General features: G+C 40.3%; 1 protein-coding gene across 2 annotated transcripts in view; it reads right to left on the bottom strand.

Annotated features, from left to right (window-relative positions):
• frzb (frizzled related protein) overlaps positions 1-8,221 on the bottom strand; it is a 35,158-nt gene extending 26,937 nt beyond the window's left edge. The window contains exon 1 of one of the 2 annotated variants that reach the window (XM_061723273.1): positions 7,852-8,221. In XM_061723273.1, coding sequence (XP_061579257.1) covers positions 7,852-8,056 — 205 coding nt within the window. In that variant the 5' untranslated portion in view covers positions 8,057-8,221. The remainder of the gene's footprint in view (positions 1-7,851) is intronic. The other variant, XM_061723272.1, reaches the window with a different exon arrangement.
• Positions 8,222-15,677: the final 7,456 nt, after the last annotated feature.

The raw sequence follows: 15,677 nt of genomic DNA on the forward strand, positions 1-15,677 counted from the left end.
CTCTAAATTGTAGAGAAGATTATAGTGCCATTAAAAAGGGACCACTCTGGTATGGTACACGTGCATAAAGCAAGTGTATACACACACATATATATATATATATATATATATATATATATATATATATATATATATCTCAACAATATCCCACCATGTAGGGCTCTCACATCTGGAAGACTCTGTGTGAAAAAGTCTAAAAGGATGCTTATTCAGTCTCAGCTCAGTTCATTTGAACTCAAGTTGTTATTTTTTTCCCAGCAGGACTCACTTCCCTTACATCAGTAAAGGAAAGCTGCGTTCAGGAACCTCTGGCTGACCGCACACTGGATGTGCAGCGGGATGGTTAATGCAACTGCCATACCGCTGCATGTTTCACACAGGACGAAAGCAGAAAGAGTTGAACACCAGCTACAGGAGGAATCAGCATTTTTATTACAGAGTGGGGATGAGGTTTGGCTGGGCAGCTTCACAGCAAAGTCACAGAAATATGTTGAACTTGTGACCTGAGACTGCTTCCTTGGTTTTGGCCTGCTGGTCTTTGATTAGGATATTTTTCTGGTTAAGGCTTCTCGATGTCCCACTTCCTCTCTCCACTCCTCTGACTTCAGCTATGCCTCAAGTTCAGCCAGTCCCTAAATGTATAAATCATGTGTAAATCATGAGATAATGTGGCAGGCCGCAAGCATGGTCAGCATGCTTTTAAACTTCTAAGAATATTCATGAATTAAACATTACATTTCCGGAAACTCCACTGTCGACCGACTGCGACTTGACCGTGTACCAAAGTTGTTTTAAGCTTAACTTGTTGACAAGAACAAAATAAATACAGAAAATGAAAGGGAGCCAAAGAAGCACAGAAAAGTAAAGCAGCTCCCTACCGTGTGTTGATTAAAAACAAAAAAGAAGAAGAAAAGGGGTCATTTGGGCCCGACGTGGGCCACAGTTCTGCCTCAGACCATGAGCCTAACCCGGGCTAAGGTCGGTTGTGTGCAGAGGTGGGTATAATAACGAGTTACATTTACTCCATTACATTTACTTGAGTAAGTTTTGAGAAATGTTGTACTTTTAGGAGTAGTTTTGAATCACTATACTTTTTACTTTTACTTGAGTAGATTTATGAAGGAGAAACTGTTCCTCTTACTCCGCTACATTAGGCTACGTTGAGCTGTTACTTTTCTTTTATCCCTTTTATCCGCGTACACGTCAATCTCATGACATCACTGGGTGATTTTTTGGGAAAAATGTTTGTTTTTGCATGTTTTGTCACATTTACACAGACTCAAACACACACAGAGTTTCTATGAGTTCATGTTTGTTCTAGTTCTGCCTGGTTAAAAAAGAAAAGTACAAAGGCTAGATATTTGTGCTACTTGTGCTTAATTATTTTTTTTATTCTGTTATTTTATTTATTTTATTATTTATTAAAGTACTTGAATTTACTTTAAGCTTATTTTAATTTAAGCTATTTTTTATTAATTTTAATTAATTTTATGATTGTATTAATTAAATTTGCCTGAAGATGATTATTTTGTACTTTTGTCTGTTTGAATGGTTGTGTTAAAAAAATAAATCAGACGTTACTCAACAGTTACTCAGTACTTGAGTAGTTTTTTCACCAAGTACTTTTTTACTTTTACTCAAGTAATTATTTGGATGACTACTTTTTACTTGTACTTGTGTCATATTATTCTGAAGTAACAGTACTTTTACTTGAGTACAATTTTTGGCTACTCTACCCACCTCTGGTTGTGTGGGTTACATGTGGCTCATGTGTCATAAGTTTGACTTGAAACCAGGTACAGGAAGGTTTGTGAGGTTTGTGAGATTTGGACCATCTACTGGCGGGTTTTAGGAACCAAAAGTTATTGTATATTGACACTGTCATTAAAAGCTCGGAAAAAATTGCAGGTGTGGGTCATCTCTATGGAATAATAACTAGTTACTGAGATGGAAAAAGCACTTAAACTTGATGGTCGATGTGGTTGAATTGAGACAAAGATGTGTTTTTGAACTCTACATTTTGGTTTCTTGTGTTACAGCTGAGAAGTGGCTCTTCCCACCTCACTCTGCAGTCTGCACTCATCGTTGCTGCCGCAGCCCCGACCCATAATCCTGGCCATTAAGTGCGTATCGCTCTCACGTCATCATCCAGGTTGGGCACATTCATCTACTGGGCAGCATGAACACTGGTAATGTCATTTCCTAACCATTCAGAAGTAGTTGGACCGGCAGACTGACTTTAAAATCCCATTGATCAAACAAGCACCGGCTGCAAATGTCCATATTGAAAAATACTTCCTCTGCATGCCATGAGGAATACGGTCAACGTTTAGACATGGCAAATAAAAAAATCTAACATAATTAAACACAAAGAGTTTACACACTCGGAGTGAGTGTTGAATTAAATAATTCATATTGTGAAGTTTGGTATCAGTGGGAAAATCAGGACATTCCAGTGTTCCAGTCTCTCGGCAGAGAAATAACCAGGTTTCCAGCTCCAGTCCGCTAAACGGAGAAATGTGGCCGGAGCACATTCACGCCAAAGCCTCACTTAATCTGCACCTTTTGTGTACGATCCACAAAGTCACGGCCGTCCCCGGGAGTCTGGAGAAAATATGCAGCAGCAGCTACCGCTGACTCTCTAAATGTTGTTTCTCTGTGTTTTAGATACCGCAGTCTGAAATCCATTCTCCTCTATCCTCCTGGAGTCGCGGCGGGCAAGGAAAAAAAATAATACAAAAATAATAATAATACTGACAACTAAAACCAAAAGCATCTCCACGGCTGGAAACTCTGGTTTGGCTCCGCGGCAGCGAAGCCGCCGCAGCTGAAAAGCATGACCTTCCAGCCACAGACCTATTCATCCTCCCACCCGGCCTCACCACGTCATCCTGCTCAGGGTCACGGAGTCGGCAGGGTGGTGGTGGATAAGTTCACCTCATAGGCATGTTTGGGATAACAGGCAAACTCCCCATGGAAAGACCCTTCCTGCCACAACTTCATATTTATTGAACTGATTTTAAAAAAGCTACACCCTCGACTTTTCCCTTTAAAAACAAGTGAAATCTATAAAACAAGTGCAAACTCCATCCCATCGCCTTCTAGTTCAAATTATTTAGCATAACAGTTTTGTGATGTTAATTAAGTACGATACTATTCCAGTTAGTGACTCGTTTTAACAATCATTGACCATATTTTCATTGCCTGACACATATAACTAACTGACTTTTGCACATTTATTGCATGTCTACATTTTTTTGACGAAGAGATTATAGAAGCATCTGAAGATTATTGTGGTTTCATCTACTCTGCAGCCAGCCTCTTCCCGACTAAACGGCATCACAGGAGTGCATATCTGAAGCTCTCCAGTAAACCGCAGATGCGTCAATCTGCCCCGACTCCTCGTCTCAATGCCGATCTGCTGGACGTGCGAGGAACGTGCTCCCCACGCAGAAACACCAGTCCTAGGGGTTTGTGGGGGCTTTACGCTTCAGATCCAATTAGTCTTCACAGATATAATTTGAGTGATTTTCATCTAAGAAATACTGAAACTGACATTTTGAAAATTAAAAACAAAGTCACATCTACTGATGAAAACTCAATCCTTGGCTTAAATGCACAAGAAATAAGTGAATTAAAAAAAGAAAATCAGAACCAGCAGGTAATTTTTTAACCAAAGAAAGTTATTTTGAATGTAAAAAAAAAATAACCCTGGCATTCATCAAAACCTTGACGTGGTTATCTTTGGCTGAAGGACAAGCACAAGAAGTTTATTTTCAACCCTGCAGCAACTTTTGAAAATATTTTTACCACATATTTGCCAGTTCTTTAAAATCCAGATTAGATAATGAATAACCTCTTAAAGCCATGCTATGTAGTAATATCCCACAGGAGCAGAATCTGAACGGCTCGTATAAGCCACATCACAATGGATGGATCATCTGGGCGGCTGTACAGACACTGCAGAATTTGGTTGCTTTCCTCCTTCTCTGAGTTGGCAGGCTGAGGGGAGACCACTTTATATATGTTAAAGCAAGAGAAAAGGTGTTTTTCATAATAGGTACCCTTTAAATTAATATTACATTCAAGCCCATATTAGTTTTTATTAGGCGTACTAGATCCACCCACAATTACTACATTTTATTCTAAATAATGAACCACCATGATCCAGCCTCCCATGTTAATCACAACCAGCATTTCTTTAAAGCTGGTTGAACATTAAACGAGACGAGATGCACGGTGGAAGTGGACGTCAGAGAATCGTCAGGGCGTTCTGCATCCACACAGGTAAGAGCTGCTTATCTGAGCACACGTGTAGGTCAGACAGCAACTCACATCGGGTGGTGGCAAGCCATGAAATGTGTAACCGTGCAGAGCCCCTCAAGGTCCAGGGGCCGGATTCACAAAACATTCTTAAGAAGAAAAATCTTCTTAAGTGTCATTTTTTTCTTAAGTTCAGTCTTAAAAGAGAAGAAGTCATATTCTCCAAAAAAGTTCTTAAGTATTTTCTCAACTTTCTTCTTAAGTTTCTTCTTAAGAAAAAACGTAAGAAAAAAATGGTATTCTTGAAATAAAAGTTCTCAAATTTGTTCTGGACTTTTTTCTTAACTTTAAGACAACCTTGACCTGTCTTAAAATTTCTTCTGTGAAAAGGTAAGCCTCTAATATCACCTTTATCAACACATTTTAGACAAGTTTAGACTAGTAGTTTGAGGATATACTTTGTAATTAATTACACAAAGAGCCTGTTAACTGTTAGTTAGCATGTTAGTTAGCGTGGTAGTTAATTATTATTAATTTCCCCAATAGTATTTTTTCCTGCAAGTTCCTGCAACTCTTTTTCTCCTTCTCCATGTTTAGTGAGTGACTGACGGTTAAGATGCAAACTACCTGTATAAATGTTGTTTGTTGGCGCGTGCAATGCAATGACATATTTTAAGAAGTTCTTAAATAGGAAAAATAAGAAATTCGTAAGAAATGACAGTTCTTAAGACGGTTCTTAAGAAAATATTGAGGAATTGCACTTAAGAACTTTCTTATGAACTTCTTAATTTTAGATCTTAAGACATTTCTTAAGATCGTTCTTAAGAACATATTGGTGAATCCGGCCCCAGGTCTTTACAGGTTCTACAGGCTGCTACACACTCCTCCGGATGATTCTGATTTTCCTCTTAAAAGGTCCGACCTGCTGATTTAGTTGTTGGGTCTCATACTGGGTGTCATGTAAAAATAAATAAATAAGGTATGAGAGCAGCATCATTCACAGCTGGCAACCGTATCATAGTCTGTAAAGATCAAAATGCACTGGACTGCTGGCCGTCAGGCGGAGCGGGACTAATCTCTGTGGGCTGCAACACTTCAGATCTGAACCTGACTTCAAACATCATTGCTCTTTATTTGTTCCAGACGCTCAAATATCCACCGGGCACATTTTGAAACACTTCAAAATGCTGTTCAGTCAAATTTGGAGTTCACATGAGGACGATGAAAGCCGAGCCAAGTAATGGATTGTCACTGGAAATGAAGCAGTTCTTGTTTTAAACACAGATGTTTCAACTGGACAAGCGGTCAGTTGGCTTCAATGCAGGGAGTTTAAGATGGAGCAGATCCAATGTTGGAAAGGTGGAGCTCGCAGAGGCCAGTATGAGTGATGCCTTTCCTTTATGAAGTGGATTTCTATATATTTTAATATATAAAAGCATTTTACACATAATCCAGAGCAGATTATGACCTATGACCTTTGTTTGAGGAGATAAAACAGCCACAACCTGAACAAACGGCGTCGTCTCACCAAATAACCAAACTTTAAATATCTGACCCGTCCTGTTGTCAGAACTATTAATATTTATCTTTTGTATTTCACGTCTGTCTTTGTCATCATAAATTACTTTCCTTTGCAGTCTTCAGTCTGACATATTTAACGCTTCTTTTCTCAGACAGCAGAAATATATCCACTGCCACGGTGAGTCAGTCCCTGTGTCCTGATCATTTGGAAGTTAATTTTTTTATGATTGAGTTTCTCTTTTGTTAGGCATTTTGGAGAGGCGGCTGGAATCAAAAGCCGCCTCTCCAAATTCATTGATTGAAGGATAGGTCATGCAACTCCTGATGATTAATCTGACTTGAATGATGGATACATCAACAACTCTATCAACTCTAAAGCAATTAATGTATGCATTATTCTGACGTCACTTAAGAGTCATTTTATCTAAACTCTTCAGTCGTGCAAGTAGCTACTTTGTCCATTTACCAGAAAAATTATGTTTACAAAATAAATAAAGGGAAATAAGGCTGCAGATTGAGATTGTGCAGAGAAAGGGTTAATTAAGGGACGCCCCAATTTCAGCAGGGCAGGCACCAAAAAAAGGGACATCCCCAAAACTTCTAAACTACATAGAAATGTGTTTATTTTATATGAAAAAAACAAAGTGCTTAGATTTAAAGTTTAAAGTGCTTTAATAGCATTGAACTTGCATGACTGTGCAGACAACCATACTAACAACTGAAATATCCTCTGCTCCTATTCTATGTATGTCCACATCAGCCAAGATGTTTAATATATTGAGGAAAGTTCTCCCTTTAATTCATTCCTCAGCTTACTTAACCCTATATTATAGTTTCTTGTTCCCTCATTTAAATTATTGTAACATTGTTTGGGCAGCTAATTATCCGACTCATCTAAGAAAACTACTCTTATTGCAGAAGAGGTTTCTGAGATTGATCTCCCACTCCTCTAGATATGCGCCATCAGCGCCTCTTTTTCTGAAGTATCGACTCTTACCTATTGATAAGGTGATTGCCTATCAAACATGCCTTTTTATTCATAAGTTTATATACAGGAAACAAGATCTGCCTATTACTTTTCACAATTTCTTTATTCTGACAACAGACTTTCACTCATATCAAACAAGGTTTAGTAACAATAGCTTATCTATACCGTCCTCCCGAACCTCAAGTCACCAATTCAACATTACTTATAGAGGCCCCAAGCTCTGGTCTGACTTTAACTCTTCACTGAGGTCCACCTCCTCCCAATGCATTTTCAAAAAAAACCTAAAGGAATTTTTACTTTCCACAGGGACCTAATTTACTTTCTCTACTCGACCTTTAATTTTATCGACCTTTAATTATATATTCTTTCTCATTGTTCTGCTTTTGTCACATTTTTTGTTCTTTCTTTGTGTTTTTTACTATTAGTTGTTTCAAGTACTTGAATTCCTGTTCCTGTCCTATTGATCTTTGTCTTTTGTTGTTGTTTAGCTCATGCATGCTGTCTGCTTGTCCTTTGTTTTGTTTTTTTGACAGGGGTGGAACCTTGTACAAGTTCGCTATAGAACTTCGTTCCCTCCTTGCGCAGTGCTTCATGCATCTTTTTGTGCTAAATTAATAAACTTCTAAACTCCAATATAGCTTTTTAATTTTTTTTATTTGGGGTTTTCATAAACTGTGAGACATAGGCTAATCACCAAAATTATAACAAATAAAGGCTTGAAATATCTCACTTTGAATGTAGTGGGAAATAATATATTTGTTTCACCTTTAGTAGAATTTACTACGAATGAATTTTTGCAATATATTCAAATTTTCCGACCTTCGCCTGTATATTATGACATCAATAAATAAGAGCATAATATGTACGGAAAGCAACTTTTAATTCCCAATTAAGCCTGAATTATGGTTCTGCGTTAAATCGACGCAGAGCCTACGGCGTAAGGTACGCGGCGATACGCACCGTTCACGCGTAACCTACGGCGTACGCCTGCGTTGGTGTAACGCGGAACCATAAATCAGCCTCTAAGTAAGGATTCCGTATTTGAAGGGTCGGGGGGCGACCCCGGGGGCAGCACTCACCCAGCAGCCCCTCGAACTGCTCGATGGCCAGCACGGCGTTGTCCTGCGTGCTGTGGTGGAGGTGGTTGGGCATCTTGGTCATGTTCCAGGGCATGGAGCGGCACAGCGGGATCCGCACCGGCTCGCAGGAGGCGGCCCGGACCGCCGGCGGCGGCCACAGCGCTGCGGCCGCGGCCAGCAGGGACAGCAGCCCCGGGGACAGCATGACGAGCGTGAGGCGCTCCGGCTCACGGTTCCACAGCCTTACTCCGAGGCAGCACGGGATTATTGTTATTGTTGTTACTTTTTCCTGCTGATTGGTGCTTTTCTGCTGCTTGCTTGTCCACAGACAACTGGAGGGTGGAGCTGCTTTCTTATGCAGAGTACTACCACCTCCTCCTCCTCTCCCTCAGGCCCTCCTTTCATACAACTCCCCCTTTTTATTTCCCACCTTCTTCTCTCTCTCCTCTCTCAGGGCCAGGCAGGAGGAAAATAAGAATTATATTGTAGAGGAAGATTTTTTTTTCATGCACTTCGGGAAAAAAGTGGAAATGTTGAGATAAAAGTCGAAATGTTGAGAAAAAAGTTGAGATAAAAGTTGAAATGTCGAGAAAAAAAGTGGAAATGTCGAGATTAATGTCGAAGTACAATTTCGAGAAAAAAGTTGAAATGTCGAGAAAAAAGTGGAAATGTCGAGATTAATGTCGAAGTACAATTTCGAGAAAAAATTCGAAATGTGGAGGAAAAAGTTGAAATGTCGAGAAAAAAGTTGAAATGTTGAGAAAAAATGGAAATGTCGAGAAAAAAGTGGAAATGTCGAGAAAAAAGTCGAAATGTCGAGAAAAAAGTCGAGATAAAAGTTGAAATGTCGAGAAAAAAGTGGAAATGTCGAGAAAAAAGTCGAAATGTCGAGAAAAAAGTCGAGATAAAAGTTGAAATGTCGAGAAAAAAGTGGAAATGTCGAGATCAATGTCGAAGTACAATTTCGAGAAAAAAGTGGAATTGTCGAGATTAATGTCGAAGTACAATTTCGAGAAAAAAGCCGAAATGTCGAGAAAAAAGTTGAAATGTTGAGAAAAAAGTTGAAATGTCGAAGCACAATTTCGAGAAAAAAGTAGAAATGTCGAGAAAAAAATGGAAATGTCGAGAAAAAATTGGAAATGTCGAGAAAAAAAGTCAAAATATCGAGAAAAAAGTCGAAATGTCGAGATTAATGTCGAAGTACAATTTCGAGAAAAAAGTCGAAATGTTGAAAAAAAAGTCAAAATTTCGAGAATAAGGTTGAAGTATAATTTCGAAAAAAAAGTCAAAATGTATTTCAACTTTATTCTCGAAATTCCGACTTTATTCAGGAAATTTTGACTTTATACACGAAATTTCGACTTTATTCTTGAAATTGTATTTCAACATTAATCTCGACATTTCCACTTTTTTCTCGACATTTCCACTTTTTCTCAAAGTGCACAATAAAAAAAAAATCTTCCCCTCTCAAATATTTTTTCTCCTGCATGGCCCTAATACTCTTCCGTACCTCTCTCATCCTTCCCCACTAAAAGTCAGATTCCTTTTAGATGAAAAGTCAACACGAGTAAATCCGCTAAGAGCCATGGAGATGCTTGTTATTCCACATTTTATGGAATAAGTGGCGAGTCCACCGTTTACACGCTGTTTACTTACAACAGGTGAAAAAATGATCCACACCAAGTAGCCTTAAAGTTATGCATTCAACGTTTACAGCTACTAGTAAAGTGATAGATGAAGTGCAGAATAAAGTCGTGTAATTGCGGGGTTAAAAGGCTCCCAGCCCGGGGCGTCCTCCCCGCCCAAGGGTCATCAGATAAGTAAAAGGGGTCAAAACCAGTCACAAGTTTTAATATACAAATCTATTTTCAGGCTTTTGGACTTTCTGACCATGTTTGATTTTTGCAAGATATTTGAACTGTTGATTAAATCAAATAAAGGCGACCACAGGAACTTTGACATTGTTCCTATCGCTGCTGGAGAATGTACTTTTTGTGTCTGTACGGCACGAACTGAAGATTAATGTGTAACTTCGCTTGTTGTGACTTTGGAAGGTTCTAACCGAGGGTACCATGTACATGGGTTACGATGCGTTTTACCCAGGAACCTTCACCAGGAACTAGGTTACCAGTCCATGTCAGGCGGGACACCATTCATCAACTTACAGGGTCTTGTATGTTCTGCTTTAAATTGTATCGTAAAAAAAAGTTAGAACTGTTTGGGCTCCTTTCTCAGACTATAAATAGGTTTCTGATGGTTAGTTTTGAAGCACATTTTTCAGAGCTATGGTGAACATCATGTTGGCCAGGAAATGACTGTCCGACCTCATTTACTCCAAAAAGGGACAATGAGTGGAACAAACAAGCCAGGCAGCCAGATGAAACACAGCCACCTTAACTCAGTTACCACTAACTACCTATTTTAGCTCAAGCTGACCAATGGTGCCAACGCTTAACCTTAGATTTATTTTGACTGAGTCTCTCCTCGTTTCAGATGTTGCTCCCAAAACAGCATCTGGGACGAGGACTTGCCAAGCTCCGGTGCAGCTCTGCCAGAGCTGCTGCGCCAGGCGCTGCCAGGTGCCCTCAGAGCCTCGGGCAGAGCCGCTGATAGCAGCGGTGGTGAGACCTCAGCTGTGGCACGGACCCAACGCTGGGGAAGGTGGCTTACCTGGAGCATGGAGCTGAAGTGGCTGCTGGTTTCGTCCTGGTCCCCAGCTACCGGTCCGATGCCAGTTGCATAAAAGTACACCAATCCTGTTGATCTTGCCTTCCAAGCTTTCCCCACAAGACGCTGAGGTACTTGAACTCCACCTGCAGCCCAGAGAGTGCATCTGAACCCTTTTCCAAGAGTGAAAGAGGCTGTCTTTAAATCACTTGCAGACTTATTTATGATTCTGAAGACATTGGTTTGATATTGACAATACTGTCTTCCCAAGTATGATGCACTCAAAACAGTCCGAAAGTTGAGTGTGGATCACTTGATGTTGTGCAACTTGTTGTTGCACATTTTTATTTAAAAGGACGGTGGTCCGTCTGCTGCGCCAACGACAGTGAAGCTTCAAGGTTTTATGAAAGAGTTTAGAGGTTTTGATTGATCAAAAGTCAAATCATGGCGGTAACTTGGGGAAAACAGCTGAACAGCTGCTGGTGATGAAAGCTCAGCTGCACTTATACTTCGGGACAGCGCTCATTCACATACTGCACAAGTAAGACCACAGTGTGCGTAGTATACTGTGTTTCAGTTTACTCATGAAAGAAAGCCTTTGGAACAAAGGAAATGACTTGTTTCATGGTCAAATAAAGGTAATAAATCCTTCTCAGCCCTACTGAGATGTCAGATCTGCGTGTCCATTACACTGGACTACAGCAGAGACTACTGTCTATGCTGAGATTGAGGTGGTGTGTTTTAAGTGGAAGTAAAATGCATTGAATTTACCCAGGGATGGATTCAGTGGCAACATGTTTGGTACATTAAGATGTTTTTAGAGTCTGCATGCTAACGGACATATAGTACAAACTTTTTGGTGATGAAGAAAGAAAAAAATCCCCATTAGAATGTCCTCCAGCCAGGCCGTTCGGTGGTGCAGTGGGTTAAGCAAGCAGCTCATATACTGAGGCTACAGTCCTCCTGCAGCTGGTCGCAGGTTTGAATCCCGGCCTGCGCTCCTTTGCTGCATGTCATCTCCATTCTCTCTCTCTACTCCCTTCCTGTCTGCAACTTCAATAAAAGGCCACTAGAGCCCAAACAAATCTTAAAAAACAATGTCCTCCAGCTTAATTTCCAGAATAAATAGTGTTTTAGGTTGGACTCTCTTCAGGCTTAACGGTGACACACAGGCACGGAGACGCTGGTTTAGAGCATGTGATCTTGGGACACTGGAGACATGATGCAAAAACATGTCACGGCCCCTTCAATGGTCAACAAGGCTCCATTATTATTGTTTGTTTGGATATCAATGGTAAGTGTAATTGTAAGTGTAAGAACACTGAGGAGGAAACCAGGAAGGTGGATGGAGTCGGTTGTTCTTCAGCTGTATGGTTGGAGGGCCAATCTGCAACACTGTCATGTGATGAAGTGTCTGTGAAAATCCACATTGTTATTGTATATCGAGTGCATGTATAAACACTGGAGTAAGTGTGTTTGTGTGAATGAGTAAAGTAGAAATATTGTGAAGTGCTTTGGAGCGGTCAGAAAAGATGCTTTACAAGTCCAGATCGTTTAGTCTTGAGCTGCGACTCAAGACATTTGCAGTGAAAGGCTCCAGAAGGAAGTCAGACGTCCAAATGTTGCAGAAGCGAGCGGGAGCATGTCCGTTCAGATTCACCGACTCTGGAAGTCCTGACTGACCGAGTGGCTGGTGACGACCTCTGACCCCTGCTGCATTAACAGCTCTGTTATTGGTTTGTTAAACCTGAACGTGACGCAGCAAACTGCAGCACTGAGTGTGAGTGTGTGTGTGTGTGTGTGTGTGTGTGTGTGTGTGTGTGTGTTTGTGTGTGCGTGTGTGCGTGTTGATAGCAGTAATGGTTGTCAGATGTTGAGGGAGCTTCCTATGTAAGGGTTGAGTTAAAGCCAACACACACACACACACACACACACACACACACACACACACACACACACACACCCACACACACACACACACACACACACACACCCACGGCCTCCTTGGGTTTTCTGACTCATGGATCAACATGCAGAGAACTGATTCAGCACTTTGCCTTCCATCCTTCCTTCACTGCTTTCTTTCCTTCCCCGTTCTCTCCCTTTCTTTCCTCGTTTTGCTGGTTCTCATGAATTCTTCTCCGTGTTTTATTTTTCTGACGTAAAAGCCTCTAAGAGTTGGCAGGAAAATCTTATCAGAGGAATCAGCGCACATTCCACTGGTACAGAAAACCTTTCACCCTCCTCATCTGCTCTGCTTCTCACTTTTTTCTCTGATGTTTCTCCTTTATTTTTTACTCCTTTTGTTTTCCCTCAGCCCTTTTTCTGGTTTCCCTGTACGCGTCTCCGAGGCCTCCTGTGTCCTCTTGTCTTGCTCGCTCATCTTTCGCCTCGTCTCCTTTGCGTCCCCACCTTGTTTCCTTTCCATTGCTTTTGCTTTTTTGGGTTCAAGTCAGAATTGGTTTTAGGGGTTTGGAAATGAATTATGTCACTGGAAGTCCTCTCAAAGATGGCCATACAAACGTGTGCTGGGGGGAACGAAAAGGTTCGATTTCAGCCAGAGAGAAAACTGTTCCTCTCTGTATGTGGAAATATTCTTGGAAACTACCAGAATCTTTTCCAAAGTAAATAAGACTGCAGCTGTATACACATATGCGCACACATACACCATCGCGAAGGACTGAAAGTAATCTACAACGATTACTGATTTTTGCAGCAGAGCCTTAAAGGGGAGCTAAAAATGTGTTTTGCCCTAAGGTTGGTGTTTGAGGAAAAGTCATGGGGCATTAAAGAGAACTGACTTGGCTTTGCATTTCAGCTGCACTGTCAGATTTATGATGCTTAGTTTAAAAAAGTCCATGCAGCCCTTTTATTACATATTCTTCATTCTCAAAGCCAGCTGCCTCCTGTGGATGCAACCGCACTAAAGACTGGACAAAGTGGACAAAGATTTTGCACTGATTGTGTCTCACTGGCCTTATTCTGACTCTTACATTTAAATAACTCAAATCTTAGAATAAACAAACCATACATATGTGTAATGGACCTGAGAGAAGCGCTGGTCTGGATGCCGTGAGTGCGAAGCAGCTCTCTGCAGCCGTGGCAGTCCACCCATCAGGAATGAATGTAACCGCAGGTGCAGACAATCATTCCTGACCAACCACAGCTATATTCAATTTGTACAGAGCATCCACAACACCATCTCTGAATAAAGCGTACCTATTATGTAGCTGACTCCAAGAGGAGAGGAATATTTTGATGCATGCAGTTATGCTACAGAATGATAATTTCAGCTTTATTTATATTGCTCATGGCACTTCAACGATTTAGTTCAACTCATTCAAAAAGTAGTCCAATTAATAAAAGCCAATTAGAAAATAATAACCATTGCTCTGTTAAGAAAACCAACAAATTGCATCAAAACTCAACCCAGAAGCTAAATGGTTGGCAGACGACGGACTGATTGATAGAGTCCAGCTCCAAAAGCGAGTCAATCTCCGCTCCACATGTTAAATGTCCAACTTTAGAGCAGAAATAAATATATTTACAGCGTGGTTACTTTGACTGATCACACCTGTGACAACTCGGGGATGAATGTTTTTGTATCAAGGAGCCATGAGAATTTATTTAAATCAATACGTTTATCTCTAATATTATTGATTGACAGTCAGCTCAGCCATTGGCTATGTTACCAGGCTTAGGCTAGTGAAAGAATCAGCAGTTTGTGCTAACCCACCTTTGGCTAAATGCAGCAGTATTTTTTTATATTGCCATAGTGTCAACATGTGGAATGGGATGTTCGGCTGGAAAAGTCTGCTGGCAGCTCTGCAGATATTTCACCGGAGATCTGTTGAAGGAACTCACTGCTAACTTTGATTGACATGGTAGGCGGGCTTGCATTGGCTTCCCGAGCAACAAGACTGAGCTCAAAACTAAGAAAAATTAGCTTTAACATCGCTCGTCAGAAACCAGTGGGTTTACATGCAATGTCCATTGTTTTTTACAGGCTGTGGGCAATACATTGTTTTACTGCTAAAAAACAGCCTCCACCCTCCATACAAGGCACACTAAAACCTCCAAGTAGCCTACATATCAAATAAAATAACCCCAACTATTTGTTGCTGTTATTATCATGATAATATATGTCCAAGTGTTCTTTTCCCCCGATAATGTGATTTTAATTCATTTTTTGATTGTATAAACAGTCTGAAGTCCTCAAACTTTTATTTTGTACTACGTTGTGCGGCCTTCCAATGCTACATGTTGCTACAACATAAATAACTATTAGGCCTTTGAAAAACACAATTCTCTCAGTTGTTTGATGATGTAGTGCAATTGTATAGATTACAGGTGTATTTTGTTATAAGAATAAGAATGTTTAATTCCTGTGGTAGCAATGAGTTAATGTTAGCCACATTAGCATTAGCATCAAGCCAGCCCATCTGTAAAAATTGTCCTCCGTTTTGTTGAACATCAGCAAACATGTTCTCTGACTGATCTGAAAGGAGCTGGATTTGACATCTCAACTAGGGAACTCTGACTTCTGAGTAAAAAAATGAGTGCACCATCTGTTGTGGAAAAACAGCTTACTATCCACACAGAGCTATAGCATTTAGCCAACTGAAAAAAAAAACGAGATCGAATTCAGTCTGTTTTTTGTTTCTGAAGCAAAAAACATCAAATCTGCTTGCTGTAAGCAAATGCTTCGCCGTTGCTTGAAGGAAATCTTTACATTTTTGTTGCATACGGAAATTCATTTTCGGGTTAAACTGATTTTGAAATTTCAGGTGGAGCAGGAGTCAGAACACTTAGCTCAAAAGAGATTTGCAAGGTGGTTGTGTTTTAGTACACAAAATAGTTTTCAACATCTTATCCTAACTAGCTGTCTAACCAAACAAAAGGCACAGTGAAACTGAACTTTTATTTATTCTTTTACATTTACATTACATAACATTCCACTCTGCAGATGCTTTGTTTGGGTGGACTTAAGATAAACACCCTTTTCTGAAAGCCTACTGATGGACAAATGTTGCATCCTAAATTTTGGAGAATAAAGTAAAATAGAAGAAAGACAGAATTGGGTAAAACAGGCAGGCTGAAAGCAGTGCTACAATTTACAATGTTTTTTAGCAATCGATAATCTCATCGATGAAATAAAC

This window comes from Cololabis saira, chromosome 6 (assembly GCF_033807715.1).
Source record: "Cololabis saira isolate AMF1-May2022 chromosome 6, fColSai1.1, whole genome shotgun sequence".
Classification (NCBI taxonomy): domain Eukaryota; kingdom Metazoa; phylum Chordata; class Actinopteri; order Beloniformes; family Belonidae; genus Cololabis; species Cololabis saira.